We start from the raw sequence: 22,338 nt of genomic DNA on the forward strand, positions 1-22,338 counted from the left end.
TGGGAGGTGATTAGGACTCCAGAAGGTCATGAGGGTGATGCGATTGGTGCCCTTATAAGATGACAACGAGACCCCAGCAAGCTCGCAGCCTGCCACCTGAGGACACAGCAAGAGCTTCATGGCTGTGAACAACGACTCCGGACACTGAATCCACTGGCACTTTCATCTTTGACCTCCACCTTCCAGAACTGGGAGAAATACACATCTGTTACCTATGCCAACTCCCCACCCCGCCAGGCTACAGCATTTTGTTAACGGCAGCCAGAGCAGACCAACAAAAAATGACCGTGGCTCTATGGACACTGAAATCCGAATTTTATGATTTTCATTCTCATGAAATACTCATTTTTTGTTTCTCTTCCAACCACTTAAAACCATGAAAATGACTGTTGGCTCACAGGCCATGCAAACACAGGTGATGGGCTGGAATGGACCCGCAGACCTTGCAAAACCCTCTCCCAGAGCAAGGCCCCCCTCTCCTCCCTCACTGCCGACCAAGGCCCTCATGAGGTGCTGCTCTCAGGTCCGTGTGACTTGTCATTTCCCGAAGGATCTCAGCAAACAGCAAACCGAAGGATGTGACCTCGGTATTGATGTTCCAGAAAGAGGCCATACCCAGCGGTGGCTAATTAAGTGCCCAGGCTCTGAAGTTAGACCCTCCAGGGTCAGATCCCTGACCCTCCACTTACCAGCCAGCTGACACAGGCCCAGCGTGCTCGGCAGCATGATTGGAGTCATCCAGCCGCCTTTACAGTCTTGTAAGGGTTTTGTGTGATAGCCAAGTGAAGCATATTGCGTGACGCTGACCCAAATTATATTTATTAAGTCAGAAACCTCATGTGGAAATATTGAAAGACATGGCAGGTGGGCAATGCCAGATGTCCTCTGTGTGCCTTGAGACACAGAGACCGGATTTGTCTCCAAGGAACAAAAGTGGGCCTAGTGGGTATAGTTACAAGGACACCAATTTCAAATAACATAAAAAGAATCGTTTTCATCATTTAAATGGTCCCAGGGAGACTCACCAGCTCAGAGTTCCCTATGGGTGGAGATTTTCAAGAAACACCAACATGGAGATTTTGCAGAGAGAACCAGTGTCTCCATCGCTGGACCTTGACTCTCTGTCCCTCACACTAGGGGGGTTTAGGATGCACAAGACCAGTTCTCCTGCTACAAGTTCCTGGGGAACTTGCCCCCCCACAAAGGAACGTGAGTTACATCAAGGCTTGCTCCTTACATTGTGGAAGTATCCAGAACCACTGTGAGGCTCCCACTTAATGGGAGAATTTTTTGGTGGTCCCGGGACCACCAGGTTGAGTCGTTGGGGACAGTGCTTGCTTGCAGGTCTCCCCAGTAGGACCTTTGCAGTGCCATCTCCTACCTCTGCTCCTGCCTGAGACTCCCTCGAACCCCCAGCATTACTCCTGCTGAAAATGGCAGAACTTGGTCAGCAGCCTCTTCCACAGGGAAGAAGGTACCAGAAGACTCTACCCTTTTCCATGAGAAAAGCAAACCTTTCCTGGAAGCCAGGAAAGGCCATGCCAGCTGGGAGGCTATGTGTCCAGGCCACACCAGCTGGGAGGTCAGTTTGGAAGTAGGGCTCATGAGAGGCAGTTGAGCCAGTCATGTTTGGTGACCCAGCGTGAATGTGGGGCTCAGACTCATCGGGATCCAGAGAGGAGCGGCTCCTGGACTCAGCACTTTTCTAAGGCCAGCCGGTATGTCACAGTCATGTGCCCTCCCGTTTAAGGTACAATGGACACTTAGGGCCGGGACAACGCTGAGGTGTGAGTGCTGCTTCCCTGCATCTGGAAGTGCAGAGCAGCCAGTCAGTGGGTTGAAATGTTGAACTTTTGCCTGCTGCCCGGATATCTGTGATGGTGCCTCCTCAGCCCCACAGGGTCACAGCTCCATCCCCATGCACAGCAGAGGCTCCAGGGCCACGGGAGGAAAGCAACCAGTCTAGACACACCTGGTTCCCATCCCAGCTCTCCACTGAGCTATTATGTGGTGTTCATGGGTCTTGGCTTTTGCCTGTGGGGGTGACAGGGTTGGGGGGAGACTGGAGTGAAGCCCAGAGGGGCTCACCCCCTCACGACCTCTCTCTCCATCATCTCATTTGCTCTCTGCTCCCTCCTCTTCACCTCTTGTCACTTAGGAGATACTGAGTGCCCCAAACTGTTTACGACTCCCTCCTCTCTCCTCTTTTTCCCATCCCCCCGCCTGGGTCTTACACCTGCTGGGAACCTGTAGTGGCACCCCCCGTCTGATGCACATGGGCCGAGCCTTTTGATTCCCTGCCAAGGCTTCAGAGCCCTGTGCCCACCCTGGGAAGGAGGGAGCCCACTCCAGTCTCCAGAACCGTGGGTAAGGGGGTAGCTGGGGCAGCAGCTCAGCACAAACAGGTGGCTGCCACGGGGGACATTGGAATGTTGCATCCAGGTCCAGCCTTGGCCTCAAGCTCCCTCAGGCGAGGGGCCTCCCCAGGAGGGAAGGGCAGGGCACCCATCCTCCTGAGCCACCCCACCCACACATCATTGACTAGAAGCTGCTGGGTCCTAGCACAGTGTTGGGAGCCAGGATGGAAGACAGGTGAGGCAAAGCCCTGCAGAGCTCAGGCTGGGTTTGAATCCTAGCCATGGGCCTGAGCGTTGTCCCTCAGAGTCATCATCTGGAGGGTGAGGGAGCAGCATTATACCCCTGGAGGGCTGTGGGGACACCCAGAGGAGGGGACACAGGTGGAAGACATGCAGCGCAGCCCGGGTACAAAGCTGGTGCCAAGAGGCAGGAACTCTGAGATCACTAGGACTAGGTGGTGGCTGCATATCTGTCCCTCCCCCTGCTGAGAGACAGGCTCACTGCTGCCCTGGGAGGGAGGGGAGCTGCTAAGGAGTGTCAGGGTGTCGGGGCCCTCCCTCTGTTCGTCTGGGAGTGGAGGCCACACCCCAGCGCGTCTGGGCCCGCCAGGCATCCTCCCACAAGGGCTGCCACCAACTTCCTGCTCGGCTGGCCCGTGGTCCCGCGCCTCGCCTTCCACCTCACACAGGCCCAAATGGCCTTGTCTTAGGAGCAGGTACCTGGGGTCTTTTGGGGGTCCTGTTCCCTGAATGGGTTTTGTGCTGGAGGAGGTGGGCACCCCGGCAACCTGAGCAGGGCTTAGAGCTCCCCTGACAGCCAGGGGGCCCCCTGCCCGCACGGGACTGGCTGCTGCTGGCAGGGGGCCCTCCCTGCAGACACCTGGCTGCACCCAGGCAGAGCCCACGTGGCCGTCTGTCGCAGCAGCTCAGCCGAGCAGCAGCCGCAGGCATCCTCCTCGCTCAGGGACACGGCAGGCCCCCCACAAAACCCAGCAGCTGCTGGGGCGGGCGGGTGGGGCATAGCGGGCGGCACCCCGCAGAGCTGTCACAGTTCTGCAGGAGCTGCTGGCGTCCACTTTCATCCCTGGGGCAACAAGACAGGAGCTGCCTGGAGATCAGAAGGACTGTGGGGCCACCTCTATCCTGCCGGTGGGGGGTGGGAGGATGTGCCAACTGTCGAGCAACCCCTGCCAGCTCCTGGAGGGATCCCTGCCCATCTGCTGTCCCCTGAACCCCTGGCCAGGGATTTCCCGTCTCTGAGTGGAAAGTAGGTTCACAGGCAGACGTGAGGGTCCCTGCCTTAAACGAATGGGCCCCTACCTCTCCTCCCTCCTACAGAGCTGAGTGCAGGGCGAAGCAGAGGGTAGGTGGAAGACCCATTGAAGCCCCTCCCCACCTGGCCGCCTGTGGTCATCGGGCAGGAGAGGAGCGCAGGGGTGGTCAGGGGGCTCCCTGCTGCCCAAGGGGCTTCCTCCCCACCCAGATAGCTGAGTGCCTCCTAGAGAGCTGTCCCCCATCCCTCCACCCGGCTCTCTCCTCCAGTTCTGTGCCAGGACAGGATATGGGTGCAGGGTGTGGTCAGGGCGGCCAGAGGGAGGCAGCAGGAAGAGGCGTGAGCTTCCCAAGGTGGAGCAGGAGGGCTGTAAAGCTTTGCTGAATGAATGACCCCAGGGGAGGCCTGTGGTTACAAAGATTCTGGAGCACGAGCACATGGGGGATTGTTTCTTGCTTCTTGCCCTGACCAGCCGCAGCCCTGAGGCCCCCTCTACCCAGGTGCCAGGTGAGGGCTCTCTTCCAGTTGTGGGTGACAGGATCAGGAGGGAGCCTGGGGAGCCACAGCTCCCACGGTGGAAGCTTCCATTTCCTCTCAGGGAGGGAGGGCGGCTATTCCAAAGACTGGGGGCCCTTGGCCACTGACCCTGGCAGACCCCTGTCCATCACTGTGCATACCCTGAATGTAGCTGGGAGCTACAGCAGAGCTTCTGCTTCCGGGAGGAGTTGGGAGACATTCAGCCTGCAGGTGCATGGGAAGCAGGTGTGGATCTGGGTGGGCTGCGTGAGGCGAGAGGCGTTTCAGTGTTGCTTTGGGAAAGTTGGAATTTGTTGGCCATGATGTTTTGGTTTGTTTTCAATTGTGGCACTAACTAGATAAGAACAGGGCCTCTGCCTGCAAGAGTGTAGGCCTGAGCCAAGCTCCATGCTGGGTTGTAATAAGGGGACAGGCATTTGAATGTTGCTTTGAAGACGGAAAAATTCTAGTCTGCCATCTTTTTAAGAAATTCTTATGGGGACTCCATGGCTTGGTCCCAGTGCCTCTGCTGCCATCTGACCATGTGAGGTTGGCAGGTCACCATACCACCCCGTTCCCACAGCTCAGCAGCTTGGAGGAATGATGGAGGTTTCTCTGTGGCAAAGAGCAGGGGGTCCTGGCCGTGGCACGCAGCCTGTACTAATTTTTCAGTGTTTTCTCTGACCGCCCCCCAACCCCAGTCTGAGCAAGACCTGATGATGCTACTTAGGAGTTGGGTTGTGGATCTCCAGACTGCCCCCCGGACCCCTGGGCCACCCCTCCAGTGACTGGGCCTCTCTGCTTGCTCCCCAAGACGACCCCACAGGCAGAGCCAATCCCCAAGCATGCTCAGACTCGCAGGCTTTCAGCAGCAGCCCTCACTCTTCCCCGCCACTGTAGCTCACAGGGGAGAAGTGGGGTTTCGTCTGGCGGCACTCTGCTTGTGGGACAGAGAGGAAGGGTGTGTTACGCAAGCACCCTTCCGGATCTGGGTGGTTGTGAGCGGTTACACCTCTTCCTGTCTCTTCGCGAGGCTCATGCTGGCTGCCATGGCTCCTGCAGCTTCGCCCTCATCCAAGGCAGTGGTTTTGTGCCATGTAATAGTCATAGTGGTACATTGGGGCTTTGGCAGGAAGGATCTCCAGAGTTCAAGAAGCAACATGCATAGTGACATGAGCTCAAGAGGCAGGAGCTGGAGTCCAAGCACTGAGACTGAGGTTTCCGGGGGAGGGACCACCCAGTGTCCACCACACCCGACAGTGTGAACCTTTCCTGCCTTCTTCTCAGGCAGTGTTCACCGAGCACCCACTGTGTGCCTGGTGCTTCTGGAGACAACGCTCCCGGCCCTGGCAGAGCTGACGTCCCAGGGATCTCCAAGGACATGGGGAAGGAGTGAACGTGGGGAACAGTGCATGCCTGATGTCTCGGTAATGACCGGTGCCATACCTCCTGGGCCTCACACCCACCCCCTTATCAGGGTTGGTCTTTGCATTCGAGAGAATGGCCTCAGGCATAAAAGACATCACACCTTTCTCTCTCAACCCCTCCCTCTGGGGAAGTCAGCTGCACTGGTGTGAGAGACCCAGGTGGTGAGGAGTGGGAGCGGGCCCCTCCTCACCTGTGTGTGAATGAAACCTCTAACACCTCAGCCCAGCCAACACCCTGACTGCAGCCTTAGGAGAGACTCCAAGCCAGACCTGCCCAGCCAGGACAGTCCCCGGTTCCTGACTTTGCAAAACTGTATGAGAAATCCTCATTGTTTTCAACTGCTGACCCGTGTCACATAGCAATACATAACTCATACAGTGTCATCATTCTTAAGGCCTCAGCTATGTAGCAACAAGCCTTCTGGAGGCTCCGAGCTGCCAGAATGATCAGGAATTGGGATGCAGCCACAGAGGACCCAGGAAACATGGGTCCCGTCACGACACCGAGTCACACCTGTGTGTGACAAGTCGCATCTGCGAGAGATTAGTCTTTTTCTGGGGAAGTGGAAAAGATGAGCAGCCCCTGAGAGCAAAGCAGAGAGGCAGCAGGGGAAAGCAGATGTGGTAACAAGTCTGAGGACCCTAGAAAGTGCTTTTCTGGAAGACCACCACCTGGGAGGAGGCTGGGGCACATCTGTGCAAGAGCCACTCCATTTGCCTTATGCCTGTGGTGTAGACGCTGAGGAAGGAGACTACCAGGCCCTGGCCAGCACCTGCCCTCCGCCAGGGCCAGCCACAGGTAGACCGAGCCCATGGCCCACACAGTGCATCCCCACCTGGGTGCCTGTCGGATTCCCCCTGACTCCCCTTCTCCTGTTTCACTTGGGAAGGTTGAAAGGGTTGCCCAAGATCATATAGCAGATTTGAGCCCACTGGGCCTCGCCTCCCTCCCTGACACATGAAATGGTCTCCTTGGGTCACCCAACAAGGTGGGATTGTGTCATCCAGCTGGCCCTGGAGGACAGGAGCGTGCATGGTGGCCCTGGTGAGGTTTTGGGTTAAAAACAGTTTCTTCAGTGCTCGAAGTGCTAACTTCACCTCAGGAGATCTGGCTAAGTGAAGGTTCTCGCCGCCCAGGTTTTCTCGTGCTCCAGCAGTGGGCAGATGAGTGGAGGCCTTTTGCAGGAACTGGAAGTCTCTCTCGCGACTCACCAAAGTTGTATCTTCATGTCATAAGGATGCCCCTGAAGGGTAAAGCCAGCAGAACGTGCTCCCAGAAGGGCTGAAGGCACTTCCACATCACGGTGCTGGGGGCCAGCCACAATGAGCACTCCTCTGTCTCACATTCGTGGGGTGGCTGGCCCCCATCCCGAGGCAGCTGGCAGTGCTCAGGCTAGGCCGGGTGGCTCTCCCATGTGCAGCTGTCCCCTTGGACCCGCAGGGTGATCTGGAGCATGTTCGTCTGTGGCAACAGTGGAGGCAAGTCTCCATGGCTGAGGCTGGAGCTGACACATCATCATTGCTCATTCCATTGGCCAAAGCACGTGTGACTGTATGAATGTGTGTGTGTGCATGTGAGTGTGTGTGACAGCATGAGTGTGTGTGGCAGAGAGTACATGAGTGTGAGAGCACTGCATGCGAGCGTGAGTGTGTGAGTGTGTGAACATGAGAGTATGAGTGTGAGTGGAGAGACAGGAGAGGGCAGAGGGAAGGCGTGCCAATGAGACCAGTTACAGATAATGGGTGAACGGGATGAAGAGCATCCGAGTGTTGGTGGCTGTGCTGATTCTCTACGACAGTGATGATTGAAAGTTTTCAGCATAGTGAGCTGAGGAAAAGAAAGGCAGCACCCACAGGGGGAGCCCCTGATTCCAAGGGGCCTGTCGTCATTGCCAGGCTCGCTTCCCACAACGACGCAAAGCTAGGATTTACCCAACATCTTCCCTCCTGGGTTCAAGGCATTCTGGTGTCTTCCTTCTCCACTCTATGAGAGTATGGATGGGCTCCATGCTTCAGGTTCTCTGAGAATGCCTCAGGTGACTTGCTCAGGGTCACACACAGACCCAGTAGGAGTACAGGTGACGGGGCCACCCAGACTGCAGACCCCTCAGCCTGCACCCTGAGCCAGCTGCCCCTCCTGGGCCTAGTCAGTTCCCAAGTGGTCTCTGAAGCCCTCCTCCAGTGCCATCACTTTTGGATGACAGGGCAGCCCTGCCCATCTGCCTGCCTCCCTCCCTCCCCAGGGCCTGGGATTGGCAACATCCTCCTGGGACATCGGCTTCTTGGGGCTCGGCCGCTGGGTTGGGCTGTGGCAGTGGCGGAGGTGGGCTCTGGGCAGGTCAGTGGAACGTGAGGTGGGGGGCATGGGGCACCAGCCCCCTCCCTGCTCTGGCAGGTGGCAAAGGTAGCAGCTCCCCAGGAGGGATGAAGCCTGTTGTCCCTCGTGAAGTGGGCACCAGAGTGTGGCCAGTGCCTGGCTGTGGGCCAGGGAGCTGGCCACTGACTAGGAGTTGAGTCTGACCATCAAGAGTCCAGCCAAGGCAGAGGCAAGGGGTGGGACCGGTGGCCAGCTGTCCCTGTCCCTGCAGCCGCCCTAAGCACCACACCTGAGACAAACAGAGCATTGCAGCGTCCAGATAAGACTGCCCTTGTGCCCCATGTGAGCAGGGTCCCCTGGCCCTCCCATCACCGGGCCCCCAGGCAGTCTGTGAGCCGTTAGCACACCATGCCTGGCCCCTTCCCTTGTGCCTTCCCTGGATGAACCTCCAGCGGGCCAACTCAGAGTCCTCATGCATTCGTTCATGTATTCACTCAGCAAACATTTGAGAGTCTACTGTGTGCTGTGCACAGCTGAGAGCACAGCAGATAAATGCATGGTGCTGGCATCATAAGGCGAGGAAGCCACAGACCATAACTGGGACACTAGCTAAGTATAAGGCACGTTGGAAGTTGACAGCACTAGGGAGAAAAATTAGTAGGGAAGGACCAGCAGAACATGGGGAGATGGGGTTTGCAATTTAAGATAAGGTGTCTAGAGAAGATTCATTGAGAAAGTGACCTTTGTTCAAAGATGCGGAGGTCAGAGAGGGGGGCCCTCGGGTGGTTCACGGGGACTCAGAAAGCTTCAGGAAGAAGGAAGCCCTAAGGCTGGAGCATCTGCTGAGGTCATGGGACGTGGAGGAGTCCGTGTGGCCAGGGCAGAGTGAGCAAGGGGGTGGCAGGAGATGAGGTCCAGGGGGTCAAAGGGAAGGGGGAGCTGGGCCATTGCTGAGCTTCGGGCTTTCCCTGCATAAAATGAGTAGCCACTAGGTTTCGAGAATTATAATGACATCTGATTGGTGTTCTAGTAGGATTGCTCTGGCTCCTATAAGGTGGACAATGAGGGGTAAAGGTGGAAGCTGTTGTGGGGACCTGTAAGAGGGAAAGGGTGGCCTGGACCAGGGAGGAGGTAGCAGGGACTACTCAGACAGGCGTGGGATTCTGGATGTTTCTGAAGATGACTCTATAATGGGGCAACCATGGTGACAGGGGAGCCAGGGTAGAGGCTACCAGGAGCTCTGCATGGGACAGATGAACCCAGGTGGTAGTTCCATGCCCTAGAGAGATGCCCGTAGGGCAGTAAAAATAGATACGTCTGGGATCCAGGGGAAAGATGAGGCCTGGATATATAACTGCAGGAGTTCTGGCCACACAGTTCAGAGCTGGGAGACAGGTGGGAATCTGAGGAATCTCGTGTGATAGAAGAGAGAAAAGATTCCAAGTCTGAGAAGTGAGCAGGAACGGCCAAGGGGACTGAGAAGCAGCAGCGGGGTGGCAGGAGTGCGAGCCAGGAACATGCAGGTCCTCAGAGCCCAGAGCGTGGGGGCAACCCCGCTGTCACCCCCAAACTGCCCCGCCAGACATGGCAATGGGAAGGTCATAGTGACCTTGGCAAGTGCAGCCTCCTCAGAGCAAGGAAGGCAGAAGGGAGAATCATAGGCAAGAAAGGACAACTCTTGAGGGATTTTCAGTTGGTGGAGAAGGAAGGGGATCCAATAAACTGTGCTTTTTGGTTTCTAAGGCAAGAGAATTAGTAAGGGGTGTATGAAGAGGACAGCGCCCCATAAAGAAGGAAGAATCAGCATAAGACTTGGGACACCCTTGAGCAGGGCGGGAGTGGGCTGTGTGTTCGGGTGGGCGCTGTGGTTGTGGCCGTGGCTGGGTCGTTCAGGTGGCAGCAGGAGGGAAAACAATGTTCTGAGAGCTGATGGTGGCTGGGGAAGCTGGCCTCTGGTTGCTCCTAGTTTGTCAGTGAAATGGAAGCAGCAAAGCCAAGGGCTGAGAGGAGTGTGGCAGGGGAGGCGTTGGGGCCTTGGAGAGTAGAGGAGAGAGGCCTACAACTGGGCTCAGCACACTTCTGCTGTAAAGGGCCAGGTAGTAAATGTTTGAGTCTTGGCAGGCCAGACAGTGTCTCTTATGGCTGCTCAGTGCCACAGCGTGGCACCAACACAGGCATGGTTCACACACAAATGGGCATTGAGGTGTCCCAGTAACACTTTATTTACAGAATAGGCTGGATTTGGACCGTTGTTCATCATCTATAAATTCCTGCTCCAGGTCAGCAGTCCTCAGGTGTGGTCCCTGGGCCAGGAACACGAGCATCATCTGGGAACTAGTTATAAATGCAGATTCCTTGGGGATCCCTGGGTGGCTCAGTGGTTTGGCGCCTGCCTTTGGCCCAGGGCGCGATCCTGGAGTCCTGGGATCGAGTCCCACGTTGGGCTCCCGGCATGGAGCCTGCTTCTCCCTCCTCCTGTGTCTCTTTCTGACTCTCTCTCTCTCTCTATCATAAATAAATAAATAAATCTTTGAAAAAATGCAGATTCCTGGGCACACCCCACATCTATGGAGTCAGAGACTCTTGGTCCCCACAGCATCTCAAATTCAGATTGAGTTTGCGATTCTGGATTTCTGGACTTTGAGCTGGGGATTGAGACTCCACCGCTCAGTAGACCCAGGGAGAGCCAGAGAGGAGAGAGTGGGGTGTGGGGTGGGTCACGTCCCCCAGTTAAGCCCAGTTAAGGGCACAGGCATCCTGGCCTGCTCTGGGCTGCTTGGCCGCCATCTCCTTCCACGAGACCCTATGAAGACATCTTGCCCCCCCGCCTCAGCCCCCTGTGGCCACCCTTCCTCACCGGTGACCTCTGGACCACTGTGTTTGGATGCAATGCCTGGGGCTCTGCATACTGACAGCTCTGTGGCTGTGGTTTCCTGTCCAGGGCAGCCACCATACCTGCACACAGTAAGGCCTCAGCAAGCACTCTGTTCACCAGGGAACCCACCGCCCTCTGACTTAAGGTTAACAACTTTGGTGAGATTGTTGGGTTTCATGCCCAGAGTCACCTAGTACAGCCCACTCCAGGGGCACCTGATGAGCGTAAAGGAGAGGCTGCCTCTGAAGCCCCCCCACCCCCAAGGCTGCAGGGACTCTGTTCCCCCGCAGCCATGTAACCATCCTCGTTCTGCAAGAGAGGCACTGTGCCTCTTGTATAGATCTGAGCAGCGGGGAAGTCAGGCTGGTCCATCTGGTGACAGTGGCCCTGATAGAACCCCAGAGTTTGAAAGAAAAGGTGACCAGGAGGCCTTCAGGGTCTGCCTGGAGCCATCCCACCAGGTGCAGGTGGACAGGGCCATGTGGACAAGGGGCCCTGGGAGAGGTCAGCCTGGGTTGCAGTATTGCAGCTCGTGAGGAATCACCTGATCAGCCCAAAGCCTGGATTCAGTATCAGCCACTTCTCTGTGGGTGATTAGACTGAGGGCCTCGATTCCTGGCTACATGGGCCTCTCCAGCAGGGCAGCTTACCTCTCAGAGCCAGGAAGGGAGAGAGTTTGCTAGCAAGACAGAAAGCACAGTCTGCATATCACCTGATCACAGGCATGATAGCTTGTCACCTCTGCCAGGACCAGTGGGGCAGGAACCGATCTGCATTCCGGAAAGCTCCACAGTGACACCAGCAAGCTCCCCTGGGCTGGGAGAGGGTGAGAAGCTGAAGTCAAGCATGAGCCTGGGGGATGGTGGTGCCACTTCCTGGGACAGGAGAAACACTTCAAAGTTCTAAGTCCCTGGGACCACCAGAAAAAGGTTCCCAGACCCTCAGGAAAGCAGCTGGGGAGATGGAAGGACATCGTCACACATCAGGGTGGGAGAGTAGGAACCTTTTACAGAACCAGTGACCCCAACCATCAGCTTTGTCTGAGCCCCCATGGATTGGTCTGTCTGTCTGATGAGGGATGTAAGATGCCCCACAAACTGGACCTTCAGCATTACAGAGCCTCGTGGGCAAACCAAACTGGTTTTTTGAACTACCTCCCCTCTACTCTGCTTTTCCTACAGAATCTTCCCTCTGTGAAGAAGAGAGCAGGTCGGGACAAGTGAGGCCAGCCCCATGTATCCAGAATCGACGACAGGATCCCCGGCTCGGCTCTCTCTGCGGCAGACAGGCTCCCCCGGCATGATCTACAGGTGATTCCCTGCCCCCCACCTACCCAGGCCACTCTCAGGTCCAGTCCTGCCTCTGAGAAGGGGTCCCGGAGGCCAGTCACCAGCCCTTGATCCAGAGGGAAGGATGGAGGGAGCTCCACAGGGCTCTGAGGTGCGTGTAGGCAAGCACTTTCTCCGAGGAAAGAATGGAAGCCTTTAAAATCCAGGATTTTCCCTGTGGAATAGAGCCAGGATTAGACTTGTCCCCTACTCTTCTGAAGCATTCCATGGGTAGCAGCAGGCCTGGAAGTGAGCACGGGACCCTCCCCAGCTTGTTTCTTTCTCATGCACCTCCCTTTGAGGGAGTCGCAGAGCTTGCCCCGGGGAGATGAGTGGGGACAGCCAGCTGCTCACCAGGCCACCTTGCCTTCCTTCTGTGGAAGCTGGTTCCAAATCCAGCTCTGGGTCTTTCCATTTGGAAAGTAATCCAGGCTGACCCACGGGGAGAGCACGCAAGGCATTGGATAGCAGCACGGAACACAGCACCCAGACAGCAATAGCTGTCACCAAAGATGGACCCAGGTGGGACCCCAGGGGTCCATCAGCCCTCGATTGATTGGGCCTTTCTCAGTGGCTGTTAGGGCCTGATCCAGAGCAAGTATCCGTAGAACCCACAGGGAAAAGGAGTGTCCCTCTCTTATCAAATTCCTAAAAAGAGCCCCGTGGTCACAGAAAGACTCGCCAGCATGTGGGGGGACGGGCCACTTCTTGGTTTGAGGGTTTTGTACGGTCGTTCTAAAGCATATTTCATTAAAACCCGACCAGACTTGCACTCCCAGGTTTACCTCTTGTCTTTGCTTCCCTGCCCTGTGTGGGAATGATACCAGGCACCAGAGGACCCCCGCGTCCCAACCGACCAGGCTTCTGCCTCCGTGTGCCACTGGGTGGCGCTGCCGCCGAGCACTTGGTACCTGGGCACGCATCCTCCCAGCAGTCCGGAGCAGAGCGGGGTGGGGCCTGGCTGCGGGGTGTCGCTGGTGCTTCCTGGGCCTGCATCTCTCTGTGGCTAATGCCAATTGTGGACTCTCTCTCTCCTTTTTCTCTGTCCTCCATCGCTGTCCGCAGTACTCGGTATGGGAGCCCCAAAAGACAGCTCCAGTTTTACAGGTAACGAGCCCTCTGTTTTCCTCAAACCCCAGAAGCTGAAGGCAGGGGAGCAGGCGGGAGGGCCACACCCATCCAGGTCAGGCGTGCTGGGGATCTCTCGGAAGTAAAGGTCCCCAGTAAGACTGGGCTCTGGTTCCCTCCCGGGGCCCACGCATACAGCATGATGTAATGTCTCAATGAACAGCGTGAAGTCGGGTTCCATATGTGTGCTGAGCTCTAGAACTTGATATGATTGGAGCAAATGAACTTCTGATGCCTGCTTAACTCTCACCAGATCTACATTAAGATCTCCCTTGTCAGGCTATGGGTGCTGTGCTTCCTGTCATTGGGTTTGTGCTTTTTGGGTGATCTGAGTAAACGACGCAGGCCAAACCCAACCATCTCCCCTTCTTTTTGGGTTTGAGCTGATTTACAATCAAAGGCCAATTCCTTTCTTGGGGCATGTGGATCCACTGTGACCTGGGCCAGGGGTGGACCTGCTGGTGTTTCTCTGGTGCATCTCCCTACTGGGGAACTGGCACACCGTGTTCTTCGGTGCGAGGCTGTGCCCCAGAGAGACGTGGCATCAAGGGGCCCTGCTTTGCAGCCCAGGCCAAGGCAGGTCAGCCAGCAAAGTCCTCCCAAACGAGTCCCTTCCTCCATTGGACAGTTCACCTGTGGAGTGGGGAGGCGTGCCACAAAGATGTGTGTTTCTCAGGTAGTCTGTAACTCTGGGAATTTACACCAATGGCCATCTTCCTCATGTTGGGAAAGTGTCAGGGTTGAGGAAGCCACTGGTCAGCCCCGACAGCGTCAGGACTGTGGGGACTCTGTGTGGCTCTTAGGAGTGGGGCCCCAGTGTGTGGTGTGTGCCTTGGCATTCAGACCTGGGAGGTCTCTGTCTGGGACACCCGCCAGGGCCGTGCCCACCTACCAATGCAGAGCCAGGGGGGCGGTTACCACTGATGCACAGGGAATTGGGGGCAGTGGGTGCTGGGGTTGGCCCTGGGTTTCCACCCAGCTTTTCCTTCCCACAGCCTCAGCACCTCTGAATGTGGCCATGGGCCTGGGTCCTCGGGTGAACTTCAGCACTGCTTCATTGCCTCCCACAGGGTCTCACCCCTTACAGAGAGCCCCAAAGAGATGGCTGAGATTTTTGCTAGATAAGATTTTGCTTGAAAACAGTTAGATATGAACTTGGCCTTACAGATACTTTTCTGGGATGACTCATTTGCCATCACGTATACATGACAGCACGGTGTGTAAGAATGGGGATGAGACTTTTGTCCCAGAGATGTAACCCGCCCATAAGACCAAATGTGACCTTGAACTATATCCTCAGAGACCTCAGGGGAGAGGAGTGAGACAGCCAGCAGCAGAACTGCGGCCTAGACCACCAACCAGAAGGGCCATGCCGAGGGGGGTGCCCAGGAGATTGTGGGGTATCACAGAGCTTAAGCAAAAGAGAGTCCCTTGCCCCTTGCTGGCCCTTGAGTTCTCACAGATCCAACCTATTGTCCGCTCCCGGGGAACCCTCTGTCCTGCCCTGAGGCAAGTTCTATTGGAGAACCGCCCCCCAGATGCGCAGACCTCCATCTGGGCCTCCCAGCACCGCGTCCCTGATGCCCACGGGCTCCAGCCATCCTACCCTCTGCATCTCCAGTGTGGTTTCTTCTCATCGACACTCAGGTGTCTCTTGTGGGTTCTCCGATGATGATCTCTAACGAAGTGGAATCTTTGTTGAACCTCCTGGGTGCCACTCCCAGTGGGACATCCTTGTTATATGGGCACTGATGCAGCCACAAGAGATTAAGACAGTTGGCGACATGGCCCCTCCCCTGACAAGGCAGAGGTGTTGTTAGAGGCATGTGCCCCACCCTCAGACAGTTCACAGACCAGTAAGGGACACGAGACCCTATGTCTGTCAGCTGTTCCAGAGAATCCCTTGTAACAAACAGCCTCCAAACTCAGTGCCCTACGACAAGAAGCGTGCATTTCTTGTTTTATGTGTCTGTGTCAGTTCACGGAAGCTGGGCTCAGTTGGACGTGGTCTGAACTGCAGGTGGGGCCAGATGTTCATCCTCCCGCCAGGAGGGTGTCACATCTCTGAAGGCCCATAGTCAGAGGCGGTGCACTGGTGCTTCTGCTCGTTCTGCTGACCAAAGCAGGGCTCATGACCTTGCCAGATGTGAAAGGGCAGGAAAATATACTCCCACCCCCAATAGGAGAACCACTGCCACGTGATGCAGAGCGGGGGTCGAGGACCTGGAACCATAGTGCAATCTATCCCAGAACCCAAATAACCAATAATATGTAGATGGCAGTACTTGTCTTGGGAGAAGTCCAAACAGCTGTTGGCGCTCTGAGGAAGGAGCAGGCCTGGCCAGCTGAGAGTCAAGGAAGGCTTCATGGAGGAGACAGCATGAGGGCTTTGAGCAAGGGCCTCGGAGGCCAGGCAGTCCTCAGCATAGAGCCCAGGAGGAACATTCCAGTAGAAGCCTGAGCTACCGCTTGAAGAGGTGCCAAGAACAGGAAGTGGTGGAGACAGAGACCCCGCCGTGAGGAACAGGACAGACAGTGGCAGAGGCCAGACTGTAGAGGAAGAAGGATGTCAGGTGGAGAAGGGCGTTGAGCACCTGCAGAGGAGCCTGGACTACATCCAGTGGGCACTGGGGAGCCATCGATGGTGTTTGAGCAGGGCAGAGACCAGAGCCCTGTGAGGGGAAGGAATAAGATGGCAGGTGGAGAGGCTGAATGTAGGGAGCCCAGGAATGATAGAGAAGGACTGAGCCTCAGAAGCCACAGGAAGAAAAGTAAAGGGCAGGAGAAGAGGATGTGAGGAGCCATGTTTCCAAGTGACTGACAGCTGGTGCTGAGAGGGAGGTGGAAATGACAGAGGGACATGGAGCCCAAGGGGAAGGGGACGGGACAGGTCAGAGCATGTCAGGGACCTGACATGGCAGGCTCGTGCCTTTGAAAGCAGCCATCCCAGTCTCAGCACTGGGGCCTTTCCAGGGAACTATCCACTGCCCATTCTCAGTTCCGCGTCCCACTTCCCATTTTGTTTGCTTTCTACTCTGGGTCTTCGTAGCAATTCCCTGTCTGGGGAGCAGCCACCATGTGCACTTTTGTCACTGCAGAAGCCACTCAGCCTCCATCCAGAATCCCTCATGCTGGAAGATATAGTCATACTGAGATTTCTTTGGGATCCTAGGATGATGAGAAGTGCCTCTGGGGTCGTGACCCTGGAGCGGGGCCTCAGCATGGCCTCAGCCCAGAGCTCAGCCTCAAAGCACCTTCCAAAGCCCGGGTCTGAATGTGTGATGTGAGGAAAGGTGCACCCCTGTCTGGAGCGAGTGGTAGCGTGTGTTCCAATAGCAGACGTCCAGAACCTCCTGGCCATTTATAGGTACAGACAGTATAGGATATACCAATCTGGGGCACGTCCCAGTAGGAGGGAGGGGGGATGTCCATCTGCGTGGCTGAGGGCAGATTTCTCCAGGCCCCAACCCCTTCACTGCGGGTGGTGGTCACACCCTAGGGGAACCCTCAGCGCATTCCCACAGACATGGGAACGTGGTGGGCAGAGCTCTAAGCCCTGGGTCCTGGCCTCAGACAACCAGAAACACGGCCTGCCCCTCCCTACCTGTGGGGACCTGTGGCCCATGTCTCTGGCACCTGTTGGCGAGCAGGCAGTGGAGGCCCGATGGGAGAGTGTGCCCAAGGGAAATGGCAGGACCCCAGTCAGTGCCCCTTCCCAGCCCCCAATGCCAAGAGTAGGCCTTGCCAGGCTGCACCACGGAGCTGCACTTCCCGGGCTTTTAGGGGAAGAGACACTCGTGAATAATTCAGCCTCTCTCACTGAGCTGAAAACGCCCTAATAGACTAATGGACTCCCTGCCTCCAAACTCGACCCTCGTGGGGCGCTTCTCATTCACCAATTGCTTCTGACGTTCTACAGTGACACTCCCTAATGAAACAGCTGCTGCGCCAGATCCTTAGAGCGTCTGGTGAACCCTAGTAAACTAGACTGTGTCCTTTTTAACGAGCAGACGCCCGGAAGGCAGGTGAGTGGCCCCCGCAGCTCCAGGAGTCCAGGGGCAGCCACCTCCTTAGGGGTTGCTGCCTGGGGACACGTGTCCCAGGAATGGAAGTCACAGAGGGGCCATATTAGGGGATGCATTTGGCTGAGCTGAAATTAGACCCCCTATATATTTTTTCAAGGCAGAAAACCTAAAAAAAAAAAACCCAAAGAAGCTGGCCCTAGGTAACTGCAGGGTGACAGTGGGAGGAAGGAGGGTGGGCATTCTGCTGCTTGAGCACGCTTGCCTCCCTGCCTCCCTGACCTGCCGGGTGCCCATGTCCATCTTCTCGTCTCGGGGAGACCTAGACGTCCAGCCTCACCGTCTTGGGTTTACCATTAAGATTCAGCGTTTTGGGAGCTTCCTGAGAATGACAGCAGGGGTGGGGTTGGTGGCTGTCAGAAAGATCTTTCTGGAAACACATGCCTCGGGGTGCTGGGGGGCTGCCTGTTGGGGCCTTGGTTTGCTGACTGTTTTCGAGCAAAGGTGGCTTTGCTTTTGCCCTGCTGCGATGCTGTGCGTTGTACATCCGCACTCCGGAATGACGCAGCTTCCCCGTGCATCCCCGCTTTCAGAAACTTGGGCTGGTTTCTCTAATATCGAGACAAATGTCACCGCTTAAAAGAGCCGTTCGGGATTCCTTCCAAGCCTCACGTTTCAGGCTTTGGGGGCTTTCGGTAAACAGACCCAAGTTCAGAAATTCCAGGTAGAGGGCCCTTCGGGGAGCCTGTGGTCCTGGTTGATTTAATGAGGCCGATGCCTCCCCTTCGCTTTTCCTTGTCACGGTGTTCGTGTTCGTTTTACGGGAATCCCCGCGAGCCCTCCCTCCACAAGAATAGATTTGCAGAAGGCGGCCCGGCTGTGGCTCCGGGAGGAATCTGCAGGTACCTGTAATTAGCTATTGAGGAGGGGGCTGATTTTCCCTGAGATGGGGCGGGGTACGGATGGTAAGGAGGAGGAACGCAAGGTCAGAGTCACTGCGCCTCTGAACCCCAAAAGCGGGGGACCTGAGGCAGGAGCCCCGGAAGTGGGCCCTCCCTTCTCCCAGCAGGCTCTTCCTGGGGTCCTTTCTTCCAACTACCCCAGCCTGCTCCAGTCACCCTGGGAGCAAGGTCAGAGTCACTGCGCCTCTGAACCCCAAAAGCGGGGGACCTGAGGCAGGAGCCCCGGAAGTGGGCCCTCCCTTCTCCCAGCAGGCTCTTCCTGGGGTCCTTTCTTCCAACTACCCCAGCCTGCTCCAGTCACCCTGGGAGCAAGGTCAGAGTCACTGCGCCTCTGAACCCCAAAAGCGGGGGACCTGAGGCAGGAGCCCCGGAAGTGGGCCCTCCCTTCTCCCAGCAGGCTCTTCCTGGGGTCCTTTCTTCCAACTACCCCAGCCTGCTCCAGTCACCCTGGGAGGAAGCTGGGAATAAGCCCCAGCATGAGGGAGTCCCAGGGACCCGGACTCCATCCTCTCCGAAAGGCAGCACTGCCAACCACCAGAGCACCTGTGTGCCTTCTGTGTCCTTCCTCTTTGGTGGGGTCTTGTCTCCCTGGAGGAGCCGAGGAACACTGCCCAGCTCCTCCCGTACTGTGTGCCATCGTGGCACCAGGTCCTCCCCGCTCCAACCCGGCCAGGGTCACCATGCTCCCCCACACCCCACCTCTTGCAGAGTCCCCTGGCCCCACCCTGTCCTGGCGTCGTGGGGGTGCTCTCCTCAGGAGGTTCTGGGCACCTTCCATGCTGCAGGTGACACCCAGAGGCCCGCTCCCAAGGTCGCTATGAGGCACGCTACAAGGAAATGTCACAAGCAGAGGAGACCCCAGCCCCCACAGAGAGGGTACCCCCTAAATCCTGGCGGCACCCTGCGCTGCATCCATCTCATTAAGAATGAGTGATGTGAATTTAGAAATTTTAGGAATGCACGTGCTGCACACGACCGGGCCGGATCGTTAATGTCCGCGTTCATCCTGTGCAACATTTCCTAGCAATGTCTGGTAGATAGCACATCCTTACATCATTCGAGCTCATGCTCATGTGTGCCCACTCCAGCGGCCTGCCCTGCCTTCTAGCCTCTATCCGTGCCCCCACCCTGTGTGTTTTTCATCTCCCACTTATCCTAACGTGTCCTATGCCATGCCGCGGCATTGTTGGCAGCCGCTTCCCCACACCCGGCCCTCTCCCAGTCCCACCACCAGGCCCTGCCCAGCTGTCCAGGCTTGTCTGCACAGCTGATGCTATCAGCCTCTGCTCATCCCACTTCACAGACACAGAGACTGAGCCTTGGAGCCATCAAGGTGCCCTCGCAGGTTGCACAGAGTAGATGACAGAGAGGGCTGCCCCTGTCCAGAACACTAGCTGCTTAGCCACGCCGCCAACCCAGCCCAGGACCCTTAACCGGACTTCCAGAGCCAAACCAGACTAGGTTGCTTTTTGTGGGTAATATCTTGAAAGCTAATGGTTATTGATCCCGGCCTCGGTGGGCCTGGCTGGGAACATGTGTGTCTGAGGTGGGTCCTGCTTTTCGGGAAGAACTGCTGCAGCCCCAGCCTGCCAGGCTGCTCTTCTCTCTGAACGTGGGCCCCCAGGGAAGCCAGAATTGGCCTGCCTTTGCCCCACTCAGGACAAGCAGCTGGCCACACTGCCACATCTAAAGCAGCTGCCAGCCACTGTCCTGCCCCTGGGTGTGCTAGCAGGGGGTGAGCGGCCAGCAGGCAGGGAGGGAGGGAGCCATGCTGCTGCCTGTGGGCTTCCATGGTGCCCTTTCCTAAGACACCCCCCATCCTGGAGCCCTGGGCCCCTCCACTGCCTCCAAAGCGAGTCTCCTGGAACATGGGAATTTCAGACCAGGGACATCTCCACCCTCTTTAGCATCCATCAGAGACCTTAATCCAAACCTTGGGGGACGCCAGAGGTCATAGGCCCTGCTGACTCCCTCCCTGTGGGTCAGAGCTATGGTGATTAGGAGTCCTGGCCTCTGAGCACCACCCCCCACCCTGCTCCCTCAGGAGAAGGCACGCTGCTAGGGCTCAGGCCTGAGGCAGGGAGCCAGTCTACCCCTGCCAGGTGCTGTCCACACAGCCAGCAGGGCACAGTCTCTGCTGTGGGCACTGAGCCTCACTGGTAAAAGCAGACGAAAAGGTCCTCGCCCTCCCAGACCTGACCTTCAGGGGATCCGAGGAGAGAAACAAGGTGATTAGAGGTGATTCTAGCAGGCCAGGTGAGCATATGGCCATGGAGAAAAATCACAGCAGGAAAGGGAGCTAAGAAGTGTCAGGTGGTGGGGCAGAGCTTGCTCAAGGAGGGGGCCAGCCCGGGGCACCGCCGCTGCCCTCAGGGACCCAGCCACAGCCTCTGCCGCTGCCTCAGCTCCCACAACAGTTTCTCCAGCCCCTCCCAGGGATCATCGAACTTGATGTCCCTTGTGACAGAGGTGGGGACCCTGCCGGTTCCTCCAGCTGCCGGGGCTGGGCTCCCGGATCCCGCTCTGCCACTGACCCTGCAAAATAGCAATTCCCACCCCATCTCTGTCTTGGTGATGATGCTGGAGCCACCCCACTGGTATCCACACCAGGGCGGAGGGCTGTGGTCAGGCATGGGGCGGGGCAGCGGGGGGAGTACCCAGATTGCAGAGCACCCTTGACTCCGGGACCGTGTCTTTGCTGCCCAAAGTCACTGCAGAATGTGGATCCGCGGCCTCGGGACCGTCCTTCCTTAATTCACCCACTTACGTACATACATACGGGCATTAACACAGATGCTAGCATTCCGTGCACATGCCTCTTCTCCTTGCCTTGTGGTATTTTTCACTACTATCTCTTAGGATTCATCGCATATCAATCCATGTAGAGAAGCCTCACTGAAGGCTGCACAAATTTCCATTATAGGGATAGACCATCATTTATGTAATCAGTTCCCCATTGACAGACACTGTGGTGTGTTTAGTTTCTGAGAGACGGTCATCCTCCCTTAGGATGACTATTTTAGCAACAGTTCCGCACATTTCCGAGGCAGTTTGCCTATCTGTACTAAACCTCTGTCCCTCTCTTGTCACTCCCCCTAAATGCATCCCACTCGGTCTTTCTGTTGCAAAATTTGTGGATTGTGACATACTTAATGATCACGGAGGATGGAGCCCGAAGAATGTGCCAGTGCCGTGGCACTTTCTGCAGGCAGGGAGTGTGTGTATGGGTAGCGTTCTCTTGTGAACAAATGAACAAGGCTTTGCTCGGGTGGCTCCTCTCGGGTATTCACCCTCAAGTTTACATCTCTGACAGCTGTGGCTCAAACTCCTTCCAGGAGACAGCCCCATACCTGCTTTGACCTTGGGAACACCTCCAGGAAGCGCTATGACATGGTGCCTTCGGCTGGGGGGGCCTGGGCTTCTCTGCATGCTCTCCTGCCCCTCTTTTCATTTGGAGCCCCTTTGGGTTCTCACTCCTGGAATGCAGCTTGGCCTGTGCTTGTCTAGGGGCTGTGAGGGCCGAGGACGTGGCTTAGCCAGCGTCCACCCTAGCCTGTACCCCAGCTGGGTGCAACATCGAGGACTGAGATTCCAATGCCAGGAAGCGTTCTCATCCAGGGCCCTGGCCTCAGGCACTGAGCCCCTTTGTGGCTGCTCTGGGTGGAGGATGTGTCTCTGTGGCACCCCCTGCCCCAGACACAGCACCCCGCTAAGCACTGGGGACGGTGGCCCTTTATCTAATGCATCGCCACTCCGCGTTTCCCGTCTGGACAGCAGCGGCTCCCAGGCCAGCCGGTACCATGTTGTCCATGACATACAGCGAGAGCCTGAGGAGCGTAAGCAGCAGGTGTCACTCGGACTGGGCCCTGCACCCCGTCCGCCAGACCGACACGCTGGAGCTGCAGCGGCTGCGGGAGGTGCGGGCGGCCGCCCAGGCCAGGAACATGGAGAGCTTCCTCCGCATGCACGGCCTCTCCCTGGATGGCTGCACCGCCCGGAGAACGGGCATGAAGTACCGGTAAGGGCTGGGCCGGGGCTGGGCGGGACGAAGCAGGTGCTGCGACACGGCTGCCGCTCAGCAAACGCGGAGAGTGACGTTATCAGACATTGGGGTAAATAGTTTAGGCTTAAAA

The 22,338-nt window shown here is 56.8% G+C and overlaps 1 protein-coding gene across 11 annotated transcripts in view; it reads left to right on the forward strand.

Annotated features, from left to right (window-relative positions):
• KCNAB2 (potassium voltage-gated channel subfamily A regulatory beta subunit 2) overlaps positions 1 to 22,338 on the forward strand; it is an 85,354-nt gene that overhangs the window by 19,599 nt on the left and 43,417 nt on the right. For 4 of the 11 annotated variants that reach the window (XM_038537768.1, XM_038537777.1, XM_038537775.1 and 1 more), the window contains exons 2-3: positions 11,947 to 12,075; positions 13,159 to 13,200. In XM_038537768.1, the coding sequence (XP_038393696.1) occupies positions 11,999 to 12,075; positions 13,159 to 13,200 (119 nt within the window). In that variant the 5' untranslated portion in view covers positions 11,947 to 11,998. Of the gene's footprint in view, positions 1 to 2,915; positions 3,074 to 3,996; positions 4,138 to 5,433; positions 5,574 to 11,946; positions 12,076 to 13,158; positions 13,201 to 22,338 lie in introns of those variants that run through there. The other 7 variants (XM_038537776.1, XM_038537779.1, XM_038537771.1 and 4 more) reach the window with 6 other exon arrangements.

The sequence above is a fragment of the Canis lupus genome, chromosome 5, assembly GCF_011100685.1.
Source record: "Canis lupus familiaris isolate Mischka breed German Shepherd chromosome 5, alternate assembly UU_Cfam_GSD_1.0, whole genome shotgun sequence".
NCBI classification, from domain to species: Eukaryota; Metazoa; Chordata; class Mammalia; order Carnivora; family Canidae; genus Canis; species Canis lupus.